Source organism: Ochotona curzoniae, unplaced genomic scaffold (assembly GCF_017591425.1).
Source record: "Ochotona curzoniae isolate NIBS_2020 unplaced genomic scaffold, NIBS_Ocur_1.0 contig_2688, whole genome shotgun sequence".
NCBI lineage: Eukaryota > Metazoa > Chordata > Mammalia > Lagomorpha > Ochotonidae > Ochotona > Ochotona curzoniae.
Genome location: NW_024465553.1, coordinates 5,220,576 through 5,243,014, shown reverse-complemented (window position 1 = coordinate 5,243,014; position 22,439 = coordinate 5,220,576). Strand labels below are relative to the sequence as shown.

At 46.8% G+C, this 22,439-nt stretch overlaps 1 protein-coding gene across 1 annotated transcript in view; it reads right to left on the bottom strand.

Moving 5' to 3' along the window:
• The window catches only part of DICER1 (dicer 1, ribonuclease III), a 53,450-nt gene that overhangs the window by 5,678 nt on the left and 25,333 nt on the right, over positions 1-22,439 (bottom strand). The window contains exons 9-23 of the mRNA XM_040975110.1: positions 18,118-18,250; positions 16,373-16,615; positions 15,681-15,835; positions 14,926-15,058; positions 14,128-14,203; positions 13,104-13,243; positions 11,162-11,341; positions 10,502-10,715; positions 10,190-10,343; positions 9,157-9,339; positions 8,841-8,946; positions 8,249-8,424; positions 5,877-6,660; positions 3,881-4,036; positions 152-1,046 (exon numbers count right to left, since the gene is read on the bottom strand). Coding sequence (XP_040831044.1) covers positions 152-1,046; positions 3,881-4,036; positions 5,877-6,660; positions 8,249-8,424; positions 8,841-8,946; positions 9,157-9,339; positions 10,190-10,343; positions 10,502-10,715; positions 11,162-11,341; positions 13,104-13,243; positions 14,128-14,203; positions 14,926-15,058; positions 15,681-15,835; positions 16,373-16,615; positions 18,118-18,250 — 3,728 coding nt within the window. The remainder of the gene's footprint in view (positions 1-151; positions 1,047-3,880; positions 4,037-5,876; positions 6,661-8,248; positions 8,425-8,840; positions 8,947-9,156; positions 9,340-10,189; positions 10,344-10,501; positions 10,716-11,161; positions 11,342-13,103; positions 13,244-14,127; positions 14,204-14,925; positions 15,059-15,680; positions 15,836-16,372; positions 16,616-18,117; positions 18,251-22,439) is intronic.

The window sequence follows — 22,439 nt, the reverse complement described above, 5'->3', positions numbered from 1 at the left end:
CAACTGTCCCAGCGGGAAGATGAGAGAAACAGAGGGCTCGTTCCTCTGTCCTCCCCCACCACACAAGGTGTCTGCGCACGCAGAGCTTTCTTAACGGGGCCAGACACTGCACTCTTTTAGAAGAGGGCAGTGCGGTGCTGCGGCTCCTTACCAGTGATGGTGTTGTAGTGGTAGGAGGCGTGTGTGAACGCCTGGAGAAGGTACGCCTTGTTCTTGAACCTGTAGTTGATTTTCTTTTCGAAATTCTCAAAACCCGATATAAGGTGACTGAGTGTTTTATCTGCATCTGGATGGTCGAACATGCATCTCGGTGGGATCTTCAGACAACCGTACTCCAGGTCTCTCAGCACCGAGGAGCCCCGGGAGCTGGCTCCTGAGGCCAGAGCGCAGCTCCCGGGAGGCCGCTTGGGTTGGCTGTGGAAGCTCTCCCGGGCCGGGCACGCAGCCTTTTCCCGGTCAGCCCTCTTAATGACCGGGAGCACCTTCAGCCCCAGAGAACACAGGAAAAGCTGAGCAGCCCGCTCGCCGCAGCTGGTTAAATAGCAGCCCAGCAGGGCTTCCACGCAGTCCGCGATGCTCTTGTCGGCAATGCACTGCTCCGTGTGCAAGTCGTAGGAAATGGACTGCTTCCCCGTGTCGACACCGCAGTTTTCTTCTGAGGGATTCCAGAAGCCCACCACAAAGTCATCCTCTTCGACAGCTTTGCTAGGATCCAGATAGCACATCGCGTCCCAAGAGCTGTAGTCAAAGTCCTGGAACTCGGAGGTGCACGGCACACTGCCAGAGGGGGGCTTCCTGGGCATTTTCCACTCGCACGCAGAGTCCGGGGCGGAGAAGGGAGAAAGAGAAATTTTCTTTACAAAGGCTCCTGATCCCATTAACATGTTATCTATAAATTTGATGTGCTCCTGATCATACTCCAAGAAATCATCATCATATTCAGCTTCCTCCTTCGGAGCCCTCCACACCAGGTCCTCCTCCTCCTCGTCCTCCTCCTCCTCACAGTCGTCGTCCAGTTTGCCATTAGCCAACATGCAGTCTTTTGTCTGAAATGAGGGGAATGGGAAGGAGGGGAGACAAGCTGCTGTTTTTAAAAGGGTTTGAAACTCAATAAAAGCAAGGGTTATGGATAATTTCAAATGACAACCACAAATACTAAAAGGCAACTTTAAAATCACGGCCATTTGTTTTCAATTAACATAAAATAAGTTATTTAATCATATAAACAAAGTAAAACAAGTTCTTTGAATGCTCATTTTCTAAGTTATAAAGTGACCTTTCTCCAGGATGAAGCTTTAAAGTGAAGGGTTCTGAACAGGGAAGTAAAGTGAAAACTCCACGTCCCGGCATCAAACTTGTCCGAGGAAGTGCAGCCCGGCAGCACAGGGCGAGCTCCGCCTGCCTGCCTGCCGCCAGACCTTCCAGGGGGTGGGGGATCCCGCCTCCACAAGAGCCTCCTGAACAGACGCAGAGGCAGAAACGTGTGCAAGTAAGAGCACAACAGAAAAACAGATAACATTTGCTTTATTTTAAAAGCTTCATGACATCAAAAATGTACAACAGGGTTCTTAAAGTTTTTCACCCCATTTTCCAGTTCAAAGTTCATTTGTTACAATATAAAGCTAAACTGCTTTGCTTAAAAACTGAAAGTGGTCATTGAGCCTAACTTTATAAGAAACGATGCCCTTCCCTTCCACTCGGAGCCGCAGCAGAGTAAGCGATGAGAGCATAACCCGACCAACAAAGCAAAGCAGAAAATGCGGGCTAGCAGGAAACACAACAACGCACACGCTGTCAAAAGATCTTTGTTAATTCCAAATTCTTTGGCCAAAGTTTATTTGTGAATGACAATGTTAATAATGGGCTGAATTTAGGAATGATGTAACTTTTTTGCAATGCTTGAAAGACGCCAAATTTCTGTTATGCAATCACAACGGCAAAACCCCACCAGAAACTTTGATAAAAAAGTTTTCAATCTGTTGAGCATTTTTTAAATGCTCAGATCTAAAGAAATGCAAACACTGTATTTGAAAAGAAAGAACAGCAGTGGATCAGACCATGTATCCATACCTGTGCATCTTTCGTTCTTTTAAGCTAAAAAAAAAACACCTTTCCCAGAATAAGGAAGAACAAAAAATAAATTACAATGGCACGCCCCAGGGACCATTTCTGTTAAAAACTAGACTTTTCCCAGGTAAAAAGAAATGTTTCTGATTACTGTTTGGTCCCTAAGACAAGAACAAAAAAAAAAAAAAACTAAATTGCAATTAAAAAGCAGCTGTAATAACTAACCCCAGAAGCTCACTGCTTCGATGAGGTCTGCTGGACAGCACACCAGCACCAGGAGCACCGGCCTCGGGGCTCGCAGCTGGCGGCGCTGCCAACAGCACTGCCCAATGGAGAAGCCACTCTCCAAAGCTGCCCTCTGCCCCCAGCCATGCCGAAAGCTTGTGGGGCCGGACCAAGGTGTGAGAAACGGCAGAGCAGGAGTGTAACACAGGGGGCTGCCTCAAGCACAAAGGAGTCAGCAGCATTTTCAATGCATTCCAACAACCAAAGTGTCAAGCTATGGGAGAGGTTAAAGGAAACGCACACTCTGGGTTGTTCATGTGTATCAAAGTGACATGATACACATTTTGATACACATATGAGCCAAGTAGATAATAAAACTTTTTTATAAAGAAAAATGACTGACTTTTTCCAAAGCTCAGACTCCACACTTCCCTCTAAGGTTCTATATACTTCTCAATAATAACAAATGCAATCTGTCTTCCCTAACTTGCATTATTCTCTTAAAGCTTGTCCTGAAAAAGCTCTCTTCTGTAATAAAGCAAACACTACATGACTTAAAAAAAAACACCTCCTCACTAAGCAGGTGGAATCTGTCGAAAGCTACAGCGAGGACTACGAGAAAGAGCATGTCAGAAGGCAGGGAGAACGGTGTGGCTGAAGGCTGGAATCTGCTGAGCCGACAACGTCATCACAGGGCCTCCAGCAACGAGGTGACAATGAGCCATCACCAACACAGGATAAATCTCCTAGAACTGAACTGGCCTGGAAGGTGGCCGTGATCCTGAGACATGCACCACTGGACTGCCTGCCACCTCGGCCCCAAAGTCCTCCAAGCTGCCCTCTGGTGGCCTTGGAACAAGACTAAAGAAAGCAAGCATTTGCTAACATCAGGCAATTCTTGTATTATTTCCAGAAAATGTTGAGTTTGCAGCATGGCGATTTTAAGTTCACTAGATGAGAAACAGTCCAAGGAAACCCCAAGAGGCAAGAGTAAGACTTTATTAAAATGAGTGATTCGACTGACAGCCTGAAGGTCTTCAGTCACAAAAGAGTCATTCCTCTGACACATTCAAGGGTCTAACTGGAATATGCAATAAACACTGTGATGTATGACCTTAGGACTTGGAGCGATACAGAATGCTGTATTATGCAGCCCTGGACCATGCAGCCCTGGACCATGTAGCCCTGGAACATATAACCCCAGAACATGCAACCCTGGACCATGCAGCCCTGGAACACATAACCCCAGAACATGCAACCCTGGACCATGCAGCCCTGGAACATATAACCCTGGAACATATAATCCTGAAACACAGAGCAGTGGTAGAAGGGACAAAGGGGCTTTTGATCTTTTTAAGTGAAACCTCACATATTCTTCCGTCTTTGGAAAAGAATTAAAAATAGAAATCATCCTTCATCAGAATTAAAATGCTACTTCTGAATCCAATAACAAAGTAGTCCATTTAAAGGAACTATGTCAATATACCAAATATTAGCTCTTAAAATAACATCAGGACAAGGAAACAAAACACAGAACGAAAATCTCTGGCTCACCAAAAACACATCTCTCTGGTGACCAACAACTTACCATTTCCTCTTTGTCCCATTTATCTGTGTTACTTTTGTCTTGATTTACTACATAACCGGGAGGAAGCCAGTTCACAGGGGGATCAAAGATGGACACCACCATGCGGCTGGGCAGCCCCTTCTTCTTGCCGAGGCGATACAGATTGCAGTTGCTGACCTTTGGCAGAAAAGACCACTGTGACCTCGTCCCCACCGCCCATGGAGGCACGTCCACACCACCCACGGAGGCACGTCCACACTGCCCACGGAGGCACGTCCACACCGCCCACGGAGGCACGTCCACACCGCCCACGGAGGCACATCCCCACTGCCCACGGAGGCACGTCCACACTGCCCACGGAGGCACGTCCACACTGCCCATGGAGGCACGTCCCCACTGCCCATGGAGGCACGTCCACGCGCCCTCAACGAGCCGCTCCTCAGAGCACCAGCGCTGGCCCCGCTCTCAGGGCCGACGCGGAAGACGAATGCCGGATTCCCAGGCGTTCTACGCGCTTTGATGCAGCTGGGGATTTCTGAACACAAAATGCAGAGTATTTATCCACACAGATCGCTTCCTAATGCTACCAGAGAAGCAGTTCAGACAGTGTCAAGGCTTGGAAAACAACAACATAAGATGAAATATAAAATGCTGAGTGTGTCAGATGACCAGAGAAGCCACTGCTCTCGGAGAGCCAAGGAGTGGGGGGGGGGGAAGGGAAGGTGGCAGCGGAGGGGAACACACCACCAACCCCAGTGCTGGCCCCGAACACCCAAGCCACAAACATGCTTTCACACACTTCTCTGCTTTAGATGGCATTTAAAGACATTTTTGTTTGGCCATTTTAAAACACAGCCAACGGTAACAAAGGACTTTGTTTATTCACACCAGCTAGCTGTATTTATTGTCTAGACTCTGGCCTGTTTGTTTCTCCAAACAGCTCTATCTTCTCCCCAGTTCACTCACATCATTTCATTTGTCTAGGCTTTACTAGGAAACAGGAGTCTACAGCCTCCAGGCTCATTTTTGCTTTCTGAGGATTGAAGGCTGCAGAAGCCCTTTCCCTCGCAGCACCTGTCCCAGCGAGGATGCTCCTGGGGAGCCCTGAGGGTGCAGCTCTGTGGTGGGAAAAGCAGCCCCCAGCTATCCCTGAGGCCACCTGGGCACTACAGACTTACAGCTTCCCGCAAAGGCCAGCAAAAGGGGAAAATGCCGTGGGGACAGAATCGGGTCTCCAGCCACGTGGGCCTGTGAGTACTTGTGGCTTGGTAAATGGTCACCAGGCGGCGAACAAAGAAACGGCACTCAGACAAGGGACCAAACTCCACATGCAGCTACAGAGGGTGGAGACAGCATTGAGAGAAGGGGCAGCCCGACCTGGTCCGCTGGCTGGAACATGGCTGTGGGCCGTGTGGGGTGAGTATGCAGACAGGGCCTGAACACCAGGCTGAAGCGGAAAGGTCTGTCTGCAGGAAGTCCACAGTCCACGGTTCTGAGCAGATGGATGAGGCTTCGTAAAGCACGGTGCTCTTTCTTACCTAACGGGGTCATTATTTCTGACTGCAGCCTCATGCTTGGCCATTGCCACAGCTTCCTGCTACCACCCCTGTGAGTTCTCACTTCTATGGAGAAGACGTCTCAGCTCACGAAACAGGGATAACACGGGCATGTGCCCTCATAGCTGGGACACTCACGTCCACTAGTGAGTCCCTGGGTCCAACTCCCAGCTCCAGCTTCCTGCCAACGCAGGTCCTGAGCACAGGCGCTGACAGCTCAGGAATTAGGCTCCCACTTCCCACAGGGAAAACCTGCAGCGAGTTCATAGCTCCTCGCTTTGGTTCCGACTGGGAGTGAGCCAAGCAAGTGTAAGCTGCCTGTGTCTTTATGCCTTTGTCCCTTGCAGATGGACGACTGCCTGGGGCCACCCAGCAGCATTCCGTGCAGGAATGGCTCCCCAGCAACCAGAAGCTGTGTCCCGCTAACCAAATAACCGCTTAAAGCAAGAGCCCCGACTCACCTTTTTGCTTCTCATGTAGGAAAGGCGGCCCTCATGAGCATCGGGGTAAGTGCAAAAGAGATAGGTGGTGATGGCATGCTTCAGGAAGGAGTCACCAAGCATTTCAAGCCGCTCCAGGTTAAATCCATCACTGGCATTAGACAGAGTCAGAGCCTGAAGGATGAGGCCGGGATTGGGGCCGAGAGTCTTTGAGGAGTACCCGACAGAAGGGCTCTGCTCGCAAGCCGTGCTGTCCCAGCGTGCTCTGCCAGCATCCGTCGTACCAGGCATGGCAGCCGTTGCGGGACTTCCGTCCGAGGTAGATTGGTTAGCATTCCCGTCAAGGTATTTATGACTCAGTAGGGTACATTCATCGCTGGGCTTGGGCTGGATCTCGTAATTGTATAAATTCAGAATGGGATATGAGGTAGTTGGTTGTACAGGTATTTCCTGCTTGTAGTAATTCAGCTGATTTCCTTGGCAAAAGTCTCTGTTAGCTAAATCATAACTGCCATTGGCAAGATTTTTATTGTAAGAAAGACCATTAACTGCTGTCGGATCTGTCGGCACGTCCCCTGGGCACTTCCCCAGCGGCTCGCTGCGCAGCGTCCTGCAGTTCACAGACGTTTGGTCATGGTTTTCTAGAGAGGAGGTTCTGTTAGCACCTGGATGTGCAGCATTTTCAGGGACTACAAGTGTGCTGTGCTTACAGTAATGATCATTTTCAGCTGAAGATGAGTTAGACATTGAGATGAAAGACTTGCTGTCGATAGATTTTTTCCAACCGAAGTCCAAGTTAGGGTATCTGGAAAGACATTTTCATCGGATCCTTCAAAAGGGCAACTATCAGAGAGGTAATTTAAAATACGGGGGGAAAATGAAGACTTGTACGAATATACTCCTACTCTGGAAGAGTTTTCAAGCAAGCACTTTTGTGTGATGCACATTAGAAAGAAGGACTTGGTTTCCAGTGCTGCTGCTAGTGCTGCTACAGGGACAGAGCCTCGAAGTGAGGCTCACCAAGCCAGGGGCCACAGGCTGCACAGCTCCACCTTCAGGCCCTCCAAGTCGCCAGCCAAGAGGACTGCACAGCCGATGCAGCATTCCCACATTACCACCTGTCCTGGCAAGTGGGACTAACCACAGGCCCTGCCTCACAGGACCAGAGCAAGGATGAATTCTGAATAACTGCAAGGAGACTTCACATAGCTTGTGGAAAATGCAACTGCAAACTCATTTTGACAACAAAAATTTTTTTTTTAAAAAAAGATTTATTTACTTTCATTGGAAAGGCAGATTTACAAAGAGGAGAGATAGAAGCAAAGATCTTCCATCTACTCCCCAAATGGTTGATCCAGAGCCAGGAGCTTCTTCCCAGTCTCTCACAAGGGTACAGGGTCCTAAAGCTTTGGGTCATCCTCTGCTGTTCTCCCAGGCCACAGGTAAAGAGCTGGACAGGATATGGAGCAGCGAGGACATTAACCAGCACCCATATGGGATCCCAGCGCATGCAAGGGGAAGACTAGAGGAGTCATTACATAGGGTGCACACACACACATTTTTTTTTTTAAGAGTGTGTGTGTGTGTGTGTGTGTGTGTGTGTGTGTGTGTAGGGGAGGTGTTCCTGAGAAATGTCGTGCAGCGGAGGGGGATGGCACCGTGGCACAGTCCATCAAGCCACTGTCTCAGTCCTGGCTGCTCTGCTTCTCACCCAGCTTATGCGTCTGGGAAAGCAACACCAGGTGAGCTGAGTCCTTGGGACCGTGCTGCCCACGTGGGGCTCCCTGCTTTCTGCAGCCGTGGGGAGTGAACCAGCACAAGGAATTTCTGCCTCTTCCTATCTCTCTGACTTTCAAATAAATAAATATTTAGATGAAAAGAAAATCTATGCATGGATTTTTTTTGTAACAAATAAGTTTATTCTAATTTCCATGAACTTTTCGCAGTTCTACAGGCTACAGAATTTATACTAGTGTCTGACACCACGCTCAACATAGTTGATTCCTAGTCTTCATATATTTTAAAGTTCCTTCAGTCAAAAAAGAAAAAGTCATTTCTGTTGCCACCTGGGTGAGCAAAATTACTAAGTGATCAAATTCCTAACTTTTTTAGCAAGCAGAAACTTATCCAAGAAGGAAGTAATGAAGACAAATAACACACTGAGGCAACTGCTCTGTAAGCCACACCTGTTCCCAAAAGGGAGGAAGGAAGAGCTGCATGAACCTCGCTTCAGCCCCCATCCCAGGGGCAGAGCAGCGGGTCCTGACCGCAGGGGCCTCAAACACGCAGCACCCAGGAGACGGGATGCGCGTGGGAGTCAAGGATGCACTGGCTTCCGGGATCAGAATGACTGAACACAACCCTCTCCTTCGCACGCAGGAACTACTAGCTACCTGAAGTCGGCAGGCAGTGACCTGACCCCCACGCCGGCGTCGCCGGCCGTCTGGGCTCGGAGCTCCTCTGCAGTCAGAAGGCAGTGAAGGCGGTAGAGAATGCTGGGGAGGCAGACTGCTTTTCTCCACAGCGACGCAGGGATGGGGTGGATGGCACAGAGCTCCGGGACCAGGATCTGCGAGGCAGTGAGGCAAAAGCAAGCAGAGACACGTCACACATACACTCACAGATGTGCACACACATGCACGCATACGTGCACTCAGCCACGAGTGCACTCACACGCATGTGTGAGTATGCACACTCACTCACACAAATGAACACTGAAGACCCATTTCCCCAGTGCACAAAGGTAAACATCCTAAACGGGATCTACTCTAGGATTCACCAAGGTAGCAGGCAACCTCATGATACAATTATATCTATGGACCAAGTCTGAAAGCTAAACCTCCCACACATACCAAAAAGCAAATTCAAATACAATTCAATACAGAATACTAATGAAACAAAGCAAAACTCTGCAGATGGGTAACAGTAATCACAGGTAAAAGCCAACCTGGCTCTACAAACGAAGGTGTGCTAACAGCTCGTTACCTGTTTGTTCTGCAGACTCTCCCACTTGGCTTTCCGCTTTTCAGCACTGCTAAGAGGGAGCGCTTTCCCCTTCTGATTCAAATGTCGAGGTGTCAAAAGATTAAGTCTATAAAAATGTCAAAACAATTCCATCAAACAGACGAGAATAAACAGTCTCCTAGTGCTCTCCACCCTGTGTGCCTACAATGTCCTGACACACTTGCAAACTCAGCCTCTGGGACCGCACTGGCCAACCTGTGTCGCAGGCTGGCAGGACGCACAGCCTGCTCTACGTGTGCTGGAGGCCGGGGAAGAGCGCACACAGCCTGGGCCTTACCTTGAAGATGTGTGGTCCACATCCAGCAGCGGCTGGTTGAGATTGGTCAGGTCAAGGTTATACTTTGTTTTGTAATATTCTGCAAAAGTTTCATACTCGGGGGAAGGAAATGTGCTGAGTGGGGTAAGGTCAGTGTACACGTCAGCCACGTAGAATCGGTGTGGCTGATCAAAGTTGCGATACCTAAAAAAGACAGAAAAGCAGTTGCTTATGGTTTAAATCAACTATCCTCAAGCTACAGCTGCTCTTACTAGGGAAAGCCAACTATGACTGAACGCTAAGAAAGCTAAAACAACACTTAATCCTAACAAGACTTAATCCTAATCTAAAAATAATAACTTTTCAATAGGAAAAACTATTTTCCCCTACTTTATCCAGTTTCAGGTTTCTACACTCTAGTATCACATAAAAGTTAGGAACATTTAAATATCATATCCCCATACAAACAGTACAGAAGACTTAAAACGTGCAAATAACACACTAAAACCTTTAAACATTAACAGCACTATACATGAAAGACTCTATCATAACATGCAATGGCACACGTAACCTAGTTATAGCTGGTATTTAAAATGCAGCTTTGAGGCACACAACAGCCAAAGACCAAATGAATCACAGCCATTTCTCTAAAGTTTCTGTATTTTATCTCCCAAAATTCCATTCCTGAAATTTTTACCAATTAGAGAAAAAAGAAAAGCACTTGGCTTTACTATTTTCGTTGAATTTAATGGCATTATTTCCACATTAAATCTTGAATGAAATGCTTACTCATGACCAGATTCCATGACTTTGGGAACTCAAAGGATGAACACTGCGAGAAGGCCAACGAGCTCATTTCAGTCACCTGACCCACACACAGCTGCTCTGTTCTGGTTTTTCAGCAAGTCAAAGCAGAGATCAGCTCTGGCTGGAAGAAACCCCCAGGTTTCCTGTCCACCGTAACAATGCTGAAGCCAGAGCTCACAGTCCCAGGGAACAGGCACATCTTTCAAACCAACTATCACCAGCCTTGTCCCTTCCTTCTAACACCTACCTTGGAATGATAACTGCGTCTTGGTAATCTTCTAATTTAAAAACAAAAGGTGCTTCCTTTGAATACTTTGTACTGGGAATGCCTATGCGAGCTTCGGATTTCTCAATATCTTCCATGAATTTAAAATCAATGTCCAAAGTGCTGGAGTCGTTAACTTGGATGAGAAAAAGATTACTTGTTAACATGCAATGCTGGCAAGATTCTTATTTAAAATACACATCCACAGTGCGGAGTTTTCAAAGGAAGAGATTCTAGGGCACACACAGTAAGCTCACTGAGAAACACAGCTTTTGGGGCCTGGGCCCTCCTTACCAACATTAAGAGGTAGAACACAGTAGGCTGAATCCGCGTCTGTGGGTTTGAATTCTAATGCTGGTTTCTCAAGCCGAAGAATGTGTGAGAAAATGTACTGGTGCAGCCGTGTGATCAGCTCGAGCATTTGCAGGGACAAGGTGAAGCCGGACTTCTTCAGCTCAATGGATATGGTGACTTCTCCGGAGCGCGTGTACACGGGGAAGTGTGGGATCTGAGTGGAGGGAAAGACAGCGCCCACAAGTCAGCAAGCACTTCCTCCACCACGGTGACCTCGGGGGAATGGGGCGGGGGCAAGCACTGAGCACTGCACTCGGCTTTCCATCTTTCTTCGCCTTTGCTTTCTTGAAAGGAAAAGCAACAAGAGGGAGGTTCTTGTCCACCCATGCATTCACTCCCCAAGGGCCGGCAACAGCCAGGCCTCCACCTGCTGCCCCAGGATACACCCCGTCCGGGATCTGCAGCAGTGCAACAGGCAGGACTCCAGCCCGGGTATGCCACATGGGACACAGGAGCTCCACACACATGAGGCCCACTCTGACTTAACCTTTAGACACCCAGCATACTGAGCTAATAAACTACTAGTTTTCTTTATCCCAGACCCTTTACTTGTTTTCAAAACCAGATGTTGTTACCGTGCAGTCACTGTGAAGGGCTTACCTGAGGTATGGGTTTGGCTGTCAGTATTCCAAAGCATCTTGTGGTATCTTCAGGGGGATAGAGCTTCCGCCGCCTGAAGTTCAGTTCATCAGGTAATGGAGTGGTTAAAACCATTCCTATCACATACAGGTAACAGGGCTGATCGGGCTTGGGATAACTATCCCTCAGACACTCTGGGATCTGGAATTAAAAGGACAAATCATGCACCGCAGTTGCTTCTCTCCCAGAAGCTGGCTTCACTAGAAGCTGACAGACCTCCTAGCTGCTTAACTCTGAGGAAGGCAAGTCTGTCTTGGGATGCAGCAGCACGGTGCTCCAAACCCTCCAACATCACACTGCACTGTGATCTGCACAGCCAAGAGCAGAACTGCAGAAGATCACCAAACACTGCAGGGTTTTAAAAGACACTTTGGATCTATTTCTTCCAAGTAAAAAATGCTTTTCCTGGGGCTGGTGCTATGGCGTAGCTGGCCAAGCCACTGCTTGTGACAGCAGCTTCCCGTATGGGTGCTGACTCAAGTCCTGGCTACTCCACTTCTGACCCAACTCCCCACTAGTGCCCTAGGAAAAGTAGCAGGAGGTGGCCCGAGAGCCTGAGCCCCTGCCGCCTGCAAGCCTTGGAAGCAGCTCTTGGTTCCCGGCTTCATCCTGGCCCTACTCTGGCGATGCTGGGCGTCTGTGGAGTGAACCAGTATGTGCGAGTCTCTCAGTCTCTCCATCTCTCTGATTCTCAAGTAAATAAATAAATCTTTAAAAATTCCCCTGTTTATTTATTTATTCATTATAAAATATGAAAATTAACATAGCAAAATTCTAAAAATGCCATAGTTTCTTATTACCCAAAGATAGCCTGGACAATTTCCTAATCCATTTCTTATGAATAAACGTGCATAAACATACATTCATATTTTTTAATACAAAATACAGGCTGGAGTGGCTGGAGTCTGATTTTTATCCCCATTTACTACAATGGGAGTGTTTCCAAGGCCAACATGAGTCAGCACCCTGTTGAATGGCCATCTTAGTTAGGATGTGAGTGCACCATAATCAAGTTACTATTAGTGGGGTTTCTGAACATCCAGCAGTAATACAACTGCACAGTTTAGGTCTTACAGTAAATATAAGAGAATGCTGGCTGGGAGACAGAACGAGTAATTCCTAGATAACACAGAGCACACCATTTCTGAAACAGGACATGGAAGTCCCAAGCTCTCAGAACAACTCCTGCTAGCCAGGCTGCCCTTGGAACCAGTCCAAGGGGAGCAGCAACACGGACTGTTCACTCCACAGGTGCCCACAACAGCCAGAAGTGGGCCAGGATGAAGCCAGGACCCAAGAACTTCTTCTACGATTCCCACATAGGTGGCAGGGGCCTAGCACTTGGGCCACCTTCTAAATACCAACATGATTTTCAAATCTTGGAAATGAGCAACTGTGTAAATTTTTTTAAAGTAAAATTGCAATGAAACTGAAAAACAAAAGTATACAGCAAAACTTTAGTGTCACTGGGATGGAAAAATACTAACAAAAGTATCTGCAAACCACACTGCAGCCGAGTATGGCTACAAGAAGAAGTAGAATACAGAAATGTGCTTGGATGCCAGGCACAGCACGTGGGAACAGCTGCCCCCAGAGCCCATACCAGCTCCTGGCAGAGCTCCTCCCTTCCTGTGGACCTGTCACCTCGAGAGAGTGTCTTTCCCTCTGGGTGTTTTATCACATGAATCTTCAATAAACATTCTCTTTAAATGGAATAAACTGCCCAGAAGAATCTGTTAGATGAGTCCAAGAATATTCGGAACAGGAAAACCAAAGCAACATGTGAAGCAGAGGCAGCACAGAGTCCGAGGATGGAGGTGAAGAGACTGAACCGTGGAGACGCGCTGACCCGCGGCATCTGGGCAGCGGCAAGCCCAGGTGCCCTCGGCCGACCAATACTAACTGCCTTAGGGTAGCACTGCCTCCGCTTCGTGGAGCCTGGTCTTCCTGGGACGCTGGTTTCTTCTTCATCATGTAAATCAAGCTCCTCTTCGTACTTAACCGTCTCTTTCCCAACTGGCATTAAATGTTCATCCAGTTCACCTAACAAGTTCAAAAAGAGAATTAACATACTCGAGATTTTTGCTTTCTCATTAACGAGTAAACATCCTATTTATTTTTACTGTTTATTGATTTTCACCTACTTGAAAGGCAGGGTCCTGGAAAAATGCCTCCTACCTGCTGGTTCATCCCCCAAACACCTGCACCAGCCAGGACTGGGCAAGACTGCAGCTCCATCCTGGTCCCCCAGATGGACCACAAGGGCCCACACACCTGAGCAGTAAGTTGGATGGGAAGCAAAGTAGCCAGAACTCTTCTGATATGGGACGTAGATGCAGCAAGCAACAGTTTAGCCAGCAGTGCCACAAAGCCCTGCCTGGGAAGTAGCTGGAGTGATTCAAACTAAAGCACCTGCATCTTTAATAATATAAAAGTAACCAGAGTGGCCATGCAGGCAAAGTCCACTTTGGCATTCATACATTCAACTGAACAAGACTGCAAATTCAAATTTCAAAAAATAAAACATTTTATTTGTAAATTTATAAATAAACATTTATTCATAAGATTCAAAAATAAAAACATTTTAACGTGACAACAGTATATATTGCTTTCTCAACAAAAAGGTCATGGCAAATAACTTGTGTTGTTTGAAAAATAAACATTGAATTTGTTTGCCAGCGTAGGCTTTAAATGCTGGCTCACATCTGAGAGGTATAAGATCCTGAAGCATCTGCTCGGGGAAGGGCGCAGTGAAGCTGTGGAAAACCAGGAGCCCGTGCCACACCGTGGAGTCCCTGATTACCAAAGCACACACCACAAGTGGCCAGGTCATGCTTCCACGTGATGCTCAGAGACCCACGAAGTCCTTGGCAGGCTTCTTTCATGTTTAAGCATTTTATTTTCATTTGCATGGTTTTCATTCTTACCAATTTTGTGCAGTTTTTCACAGCAAATGAGAGCTACAACTCTTTCAGCCAACCGTACACAGCTCATTGGTGGGCCCTGAAAAATAACGAAAAATATTTTCATTACACGTGCATGCAGTTATATTATCACCAGTACATAAAACATCTAAGAAACCTCTTCTTGAATATCTCCAAAGTTCCATTTACCTGAATCAAGTTTATTTTTATAAACATAGGTTCTCTAAAACTCCCAACATGCACATTTAAACATTCCATCCTTTAAAGTCCTCACCTTATAAAAAACTAAGTCATAACTAAGATCCTCTTAATTTTTAATAACTTAAACTTCAGCGAGATTTTAAAGTCTCTTATTTTCATAATATACAACTGTACAACAAAAACAAAAATATATACTGGGATAAGACTAGCACAGAGACTGAGTGAACACTTCTTATGCACAACATAAATTAGCAATGCTAGAATATAGGGAAATCAATATTGGGACAGAGGACAGCATTACACAAAGCAGATTTTTGAGTAAACAACAAAATAACCGGCACGGGCCAATTCTAAGTGCAGCAGCCACAGCGCAACAGCCGTGTCAAATGACTAAGAGCTCAATGGCAGCTCAGGGATTCTCCACTGCAACTTATCTGTCAACATTCTGAACACGCAGCTGACTACAACGTCATCTATAAATCTGCTTTTGAAAGCAAATGTTAAAGCCACATTAACCTCTAATTTGCACATCTTAGAGAAGTGGGGCAAAAATTAATGACATACTTTAAAAGATTGGATCATTTCTTTTTCTAAACTTACAACAATGGAGGCTCGAAGAGGTGAGTTAATCGGCAGATAAAGAGTTGAATAAAATGTGCCATCAGGCAACTCCCGGGTTCTACACTTAGGAGCGAGGTGAGTAAACGGATCACTTGGTAATCTAGCACAGTATCTGTGGAGAGAGAGAATCTGGGCTGAATTCACAACAAGAAATGAAAGGTGTCCTGAGATGCACAGCCTCAGGGTCCCTCCCTCTGGCATCTCCACCCAGAGCTGCAAGTCCCTTGCTTCTAACGTTTAACTCTTTAGAACAGGGTCATCAAACAGGACTTCCCATGAAATGTCTTATTTCTGTGCAATGCATCCAAGCAGGCAGTGGCTGCTCAGTACCCTAATGTGTGCGATCGGGACCTGCATTTCCTAACTTAAGCTCAAGTTTGAACTGAAATAGCCACAAACATAAAGGATGGTGCAGAGGAATTATCCTGGAGCTGCCAAGAAAATTTAGTTCTTAAAAATGTCATTAAGAGCTCAGCAAAAGCACATTGTCACACTCAAAAATACAATTTGCCAAAATCTCAGTTAACTGATAATGGAAAGGCCAACATAAACCCAAGCAGAATGAGTGTCTCGTCATTATGACGGCCTTGCCAAAGGGAATTAAACACAACCACACATTACTGCGCCTGCATACTGATCAGAAAGGATTTACAAACTGTAAATACAACACTCAGAGGCCGAAAGTTAACTGCTGGACACCTGCAGGCTCTCCACATGAAGACTTGGTCGCCTACCTGTTGATGTGTCCGATGGCCGTATTGATGGTGACCCTCGGACCACCATCATCTGGCCTCAACACATACGGTGGAAAAACATCGTCGTCGTCCACGACAGGATCAACATCAGTCTCGCCGGTGTCGATGGACGTGGAACACTTGTTCCTCAGGATCTGAGCAATGTACACACAGCACTTAGGATGGACACAACTGTCTCCTTTGTGCGTTAGCCATCTGCCTGCACCACTCTAGGAATACTCTCTTGATGTGAGACCCCCACCCTCCCAAGCCCACGTGCCTGGGCCTCACTGCTGCGTTCCCCTGCAGCCACAGGCTTGGCATGCAGCTGCTGCCCTACCATACTGTGCACACTCTCAGCCCACACTCCCAGACATGCTTCCCCAGGGATCCACAGGACCGAATCCCCTGCCACCCCACTGCGCTCTTCCAAACATAAGAATGTTGCATCCTTACCATCACTCTCAGCTTCTTCACCATGAACCCCACCGCACCCACGGAGGCTACTCGGCCAAGACGGATCCCACCGGTCACGGGGAGGTTACTCGTCCACCACAGACCCCACCAGTCCCAGGGAGGCTACTCGGCCACCACAGACCCCAACACTCCCTCAAAGACTACTCGGCCAGCAGTTGTTTTACTTACATGCATACAAACAATGATAAAGATACCATATTAATTTTTGATCTTACCTTTTCAATAGCTTTATAAGTTTTAAGGTCTTCTTCAAAACTTTTTATTTTATCTGTATCTGCTAACATTATATAATTAGAAATTGGAGCCCTGGCTCTTCCTTTAGATTGAACGTAGGATCGATACTCTGTAGGCAAGTCAAAACGAACTACCAAATTGCATTTTGGTATATCAACACCCTCTTCTACAATACTCGTTGCAATGAGCAGGTTAGTCTCATGTGCTCGAAATTTCCGAAGAACCTAAGGAAAAAATCCACAAGGAAGAGCGATTTTAAGAAAATTTCAAAGAAAACGAGGCAGTAAATTTAAATAACTGTTAGTCTGTTTTTTCTACTCTCAGAAAATCCTAAAGCCAGCACAGAGAGAGGACAATTAAAAAGAAAACCCGGGGTGTGTGGAGGCAGAAGCACTGCCTGAACTGACAGCTGTCTGCTCCTGAGCATGCTCAGAGAGGCTGGCACTGGGGTGCAGCCAGTGAAGCCACAGCCTACAGCAGCAGCATCCCATACAGGCACTGGTTCAAATCTCAACTGCTCCAATTCTGATGCAGCCCCCTGCTAAGGCACCTGGGAAAGCAGCAGAGGATGGGCCAAGTCCTTGGGTCCCTGCATCCAGATGGGGACCTGGAAGAAAGTCCTGGCTTCAGCCTGGCGTGGCCCTGGCCATCGGGGCCATTTGCAAGTGAACCAGTGAATGGAAGAGCTCTCTTTCTCTGTAACTCTGCCTTTCAAGTACATAAAAAAAATTTTCTTAAAAAAAGAACACAGTGCCTTTGTACTTTACAGAAATAACCATCACAGGTCACAGAAGCCTTGACATGACAGCGTTCAGGCAAAATCAAGACTGGATTCTCTAATGGCCACAAATGGATCTATTCACTCAAAGGACCAGACGCATGCCCGTCCGGAGCTCGGAGGATCCTCTGCACGCCCCAGAGCTGTCGCATGCCTGTGAGCACGCACCAACATTCTCCATCACTAACCTCCCTGACTTACCAACAACTCAAAGTCACAGACAGTACATTACTCAATTTTCTGGCACCTTGGGAAATTTTCAATTTAAGGAGTCAGAATATATGAGAACAGGAAGTGATGGCTCTTTCACATCACGCCCTAATTCAGGGCAAACTAAACAGTAACACAAGCTCCTGGCTCCTGGATTCCCCCTCCTGGAATGTTATCAAAAAGCTAAAATACCTTCCACGGGAATTATTCTAAGTTGAATAATAAATTTTAAAAGGTTGCATCTGCAAGCCAAGCACTCTAATAGTCTGGCATCTTGACAGTACTGTTTTCTACACCGAGACCTTAAAAAGCACAGAACACATAAACCAAATAGTGCCATTTTCTAAAGTCCTCTACTAAAGCAGGACTTTCATGAACAAAGAAAATCCTTCTAGGAAAAGGGCTGTTCCCTTCAGAATCCCATGGACTCAACAGGCGTCCACAGACACACCTGCCTCGTCTATGTGAGATGTCATTGTGTGATGTCAACCTAACGAAAGAAAATGGATCAAGACAAAAAAAAAAAAAAAAAAACACGACCTATCAGACAGCTCCTCCGAGCACAGAAGTTGCTGGAGCACCACCTAGAGCAGGCAGCTCGTCTACATCTGAATAAGTGTTCTAGAGTACAGAGACTGAAACGAGCTGGCAAATGAGAGCGAAAGGGAGTTCCCAAGGGCCATGTGTCTGCGTTTGCTCTGAGAACTGCAATTGTACGATCATTCTGATTTAAGTTACCTCTTCCTGTTTTCGAAATTCCGCTTCCATCTGTTTGTTTCGAGGCTGATTCTTTCCAATGCCATGTCCAGTTATAAAGTTGCTGCTGATATAAGCCAGCTCGGGGTCCTGCTTGCCTGCTTCCTTTATCAATCTAAGAAAATCATACACATTTGAAAGTTAAGCACTGCTGAGGGAAAACTACTCAGACTTTTGTTTGTAAAGTCTCCTTTAGATACAAATACTGACGAAGTATTTTTTGTCAACATACCTATCATATTTTTTTCCCAACCAACTTGAACCACCCTCACCATATGGATCTGTGGACCGAGCACTCCAATCACACTAAACCCAAGACTGCATATACTGAGCACGAGATACTCACGCTACCTCCAACTTCTGATTGGGTATTGATGACTTGTTGGAAATGTGACCCAGCATTGTGATGCAGTGGGTTAAGCTTCCACCCTTGACAGGAGAATACCATGTGAGCCCAGTTCAAATCCTAGCTGCTCTACTTCTGGTTCAGCTTCCTGATCATGCTACTGGGAGGTGGCAAACATGGCACAATAATTGGGCCCCTGCCATCCACACTGAAATCCTGACTTCGGCCTGGCCCATACACAACTGTCTGGCCATCTGGAAGGTTCTGTTTTTCTGTGTTACTCTGCAGACAAATCAAGTACCGTCTTTCAAGTAAACAAATATTTTTAGAAAAAGAAATGTGGCTCAGGGTGGGACCAGTGGTCTGAGAAACCTGGATCCTTCCACATCCCAGCTTCTGGCCAGAACTCTGGATGTACAGCTTAGCATACTTCCCTGACACAGACCCAGGGTCAGCAGAAGCCACGCCCCCTTCTCTACAGCCCTGCTGACACACGAGGACATGCCAGTCTGACCCCCAATTCAGGATGTCTCCTGCCTCTGTGTAACAAAAGCGTTCCAGCTGCCCACAAGGATGGCTCCTCCCTTGCATCTTACCCCCAACACAATCACTGGAAGTAGAGCTCTAGGGAAAGCAATACCTCGTCACCCCAGTTCCTGCACCTGCCAGGTCACTGCCCACACTTGCACCATGCAGACACCAGGCTTCACCACACTAGTGGGCAAGGGCTCCCCTGCCCCATGCTGTCAGAAGAGAGAGGAACCTCTTTGCCTACTCTCAGCCTACTCCTCCTGCCGGCCAAGAAAGGGCACAGAGCCACAGGACAGGATCGTGTTACGTAGACACATAACAGCAATCAGTGAGCCCATTACAGCTATCCTAGAAACGTCTACATGCAAACACAACGCGCACAGGATAAATGGTTCCACACCTGACATAAACGACTCCATATGGCTCTTCTGAAGTCAAAATACAGAGGAGAAATTCCTAATAGAAAACTGCATGTTTAAGTCAAACCATCCTTTTTAAAAATACATAAAACAGACTAATATCAAAGAGCTGGAGGAAACCTTGGGGAGCGCTCAGAAGAGCTGTGCCCCCCACCAGTAGATCGCTGGCATGTCTAGGTCAAGCTAAGAGGCCACTGTGCAGTTCAAGGACTTAAAAAGTGCACCACCAGAAAGCCCCTTATGCCGCTCCAAAGTTTAATTACTATCATAACTGCAGGAGCAGAACTGCACACAGCACGCTCATGTCTGAACCAAAACCTACACTGCTGCAAACACACGCACACCTCCACACTCATCAATCTGAATCTAACAGAAAGAAAAACACATAGTCAACTACTCCTCAGCCAAGAACAGACTCACTTTGCCAAAACCATCACTCTGTAGCCCTCAGATGAATCGGATTATGACCAGATTCACTTGTCTTTTTTTTTTTTATACGTACTTATAACTTTTTGTAATTATTTTGCTAATCTTTACAGATTTACTTGTCTTAATTACAGCCACATGGACAGTGGCATGAGCAGACAACACGGACGTTAGTAGATGGCATCTCAGTGGGCAACTACAGGTGACACACCATGCTGACAGTGAGGAGACAGACGCTGCCTGAGCCAGGACGAAGCCACGGGCTGTCAGGGACGCCCAGCTGCAGCGCGGTACAAGAGGTGAATGCAGGCCACCCAGACTGTGCTGTCCAGCTGAGGCAGGGAGATAGGGTCTCACTTATTTCTGCCTGGAGTCTATGCGGCTGTCCCAGCAGCAGGCCGGTGCATGTGCTCAATTGCTCTCGAGTGCAGAGTTGCTGAAACCATCTGGAGCCAAGCCAGGTCTTGTTTTGTTTTGTGGTTTTCTTGTTTTGCTAACTTCCAATTCATTCGAGACCATGACTTTTTTTTTGCTAAATTCTGCAGAAATGAACTAATTAGAGGGCAGGCATTTGCCTGGGACACTGGCCTCCCATATCAGTCTGGAGACCCGCTATGCTACCCATGTCCACTTCCTGCCAACACAAGTCCTTGCAGGCAGCCAGTGACAACTCCAGGGCTTGGGCCCCACCGCTTAGAGGAAGCCGCAGGCTGAGTCCTGAGCTCCTGGCTCAGTCTGGCCCGGCGTGTCCGGGCAATGCACCAGTGAGATGGGAGATCGTTCTTGCTCTCTGAATTTTAATGCTTTCTAAGTTCATTTTCTTAATACTTCACTTTTAAAAAATCATCTGAAAGGCAAACACTGATTTTCTTCTACTGTTAGACTGCTGGAAGCACTTCTGAATGCTGCACCAAATTCACAGCACAGCTCTGTCCTGGAGCCAGGCCTCAGACCGCACTTTGCTTCTATGTGTATGCACACAGCCTCTCCCATCAGACTGGAAACAGGATAACTAAAAACAGCAACCACACACACTGGATCAGAGCTGGATACATTACTGATATCTGTGATTTGACTAATCATGATCATCCATTCGATCATAAAAGAAAAAATAAAAAACATATACACATCTTCTGAAATTCTAACAGCCACTTCAAGCATATCAGAACAATATCTTTCATAGCATCCTTTCCATCTAACATCTTCCAGTTAATGAACAAAATCAAACTAATTCCTCTGTGTGTGCTCACACCATAAACCTATCACCACCAGTTACAGGCCAGGCTAGTAAAAATGCATCCTTCCAATGCAGGCACAAAGACCTAGGATCTACCATGTGCCAAGGTGACAGCACCCTCCTTCGAGTACACATCCCCTCTCATCCATGGGCCAACAGATGAAGGCATTATTACCGCCCGGTAAACTAAAAGGGCTCAAAATTCAAAACTAAGTAACTTTCATAAGATTTCTATCTAAAAAGAGTTAATAAATGAACAAGGATTGGGAAGCACATGGGCCTGGAGTTCCTTGCCTTCTTCCAATTCCAGTTACTCTGGTCTAGTCCTGAGAAGGCATCCAACAAACCCAAACACAGGAGCATGCTACAAACACCCAGCCAGTCCACCTCCAGACTGATCAAAACTTGGACCATGAAACTGTTAGAGACCACAGGAGCCTGGGGAGACGTGATAACGATAGGAGACCTTGGAATACCTTCAACTGAAAACAGGACAATAACATAAACAAGGGTAAACTCCAAACACAGTGCAGTCTAGTTAACAATGATGCACCCACGTTAGCTTTCTTAGGTGATCTGTTAGATGGGAAAATCTGGTGAGGCAGGCACAGGAACTCCAGGTGCTGCCTTCCCATTCGAAAATGAATGCAATACAAGTGAGCCGGGAACAAAGCACAATGGGTACAGAGGGGCTGGAAGCCCAGGCTGACAATGAACCATAGGCTGACAGATCACTGGACTCTCAGAAGGGGAGCTGGCTATCTATGTAGTCTGGACTGAATCATAAACAGAATGATGGGGTCCTTCACCTGTCACAGGAATGTGGAAACCTTTAAATACATCAAGGTAACATGTAAATCCCCTCACAGTTTTTTACAAGGAAGCTGACAGGCGGGAGCCTGAACGCACACCTACCCACGCACAGGGCAACTATGAGGACGCACTGCTCTGATGAGGAGCGTGTGGCACAGTGCTGTACAACACCGCTCGCCGAGGAAGGAGTTTCATTCCCATTAAATCCAGGGAAGGAAAGAATCTGGATTTCAGGAAGTTTTCCTAAGCTTATTAAAAAGCTTACTGAAACAAGACCCCGATTGTGCATTTAATTAGCTGCTCATAAAGTCCAACGCAGCCACTCTCAATCCAGCACACACACTAAATCCCAGCCGCACTGGATCAAAGTTGATCACAATTAACCTGATCCTTAAAGTCCGTGGGAAGTAACGGAATGATTCTGGGTAAACTTCTTGGGCTAACATTCATTCCTGCACTGAACACTACATGTCTAAACATAAAAATGCCTGCAGAAAACAGGCAGAGGCAGAAAGGAAACCCCGTTTCTTCT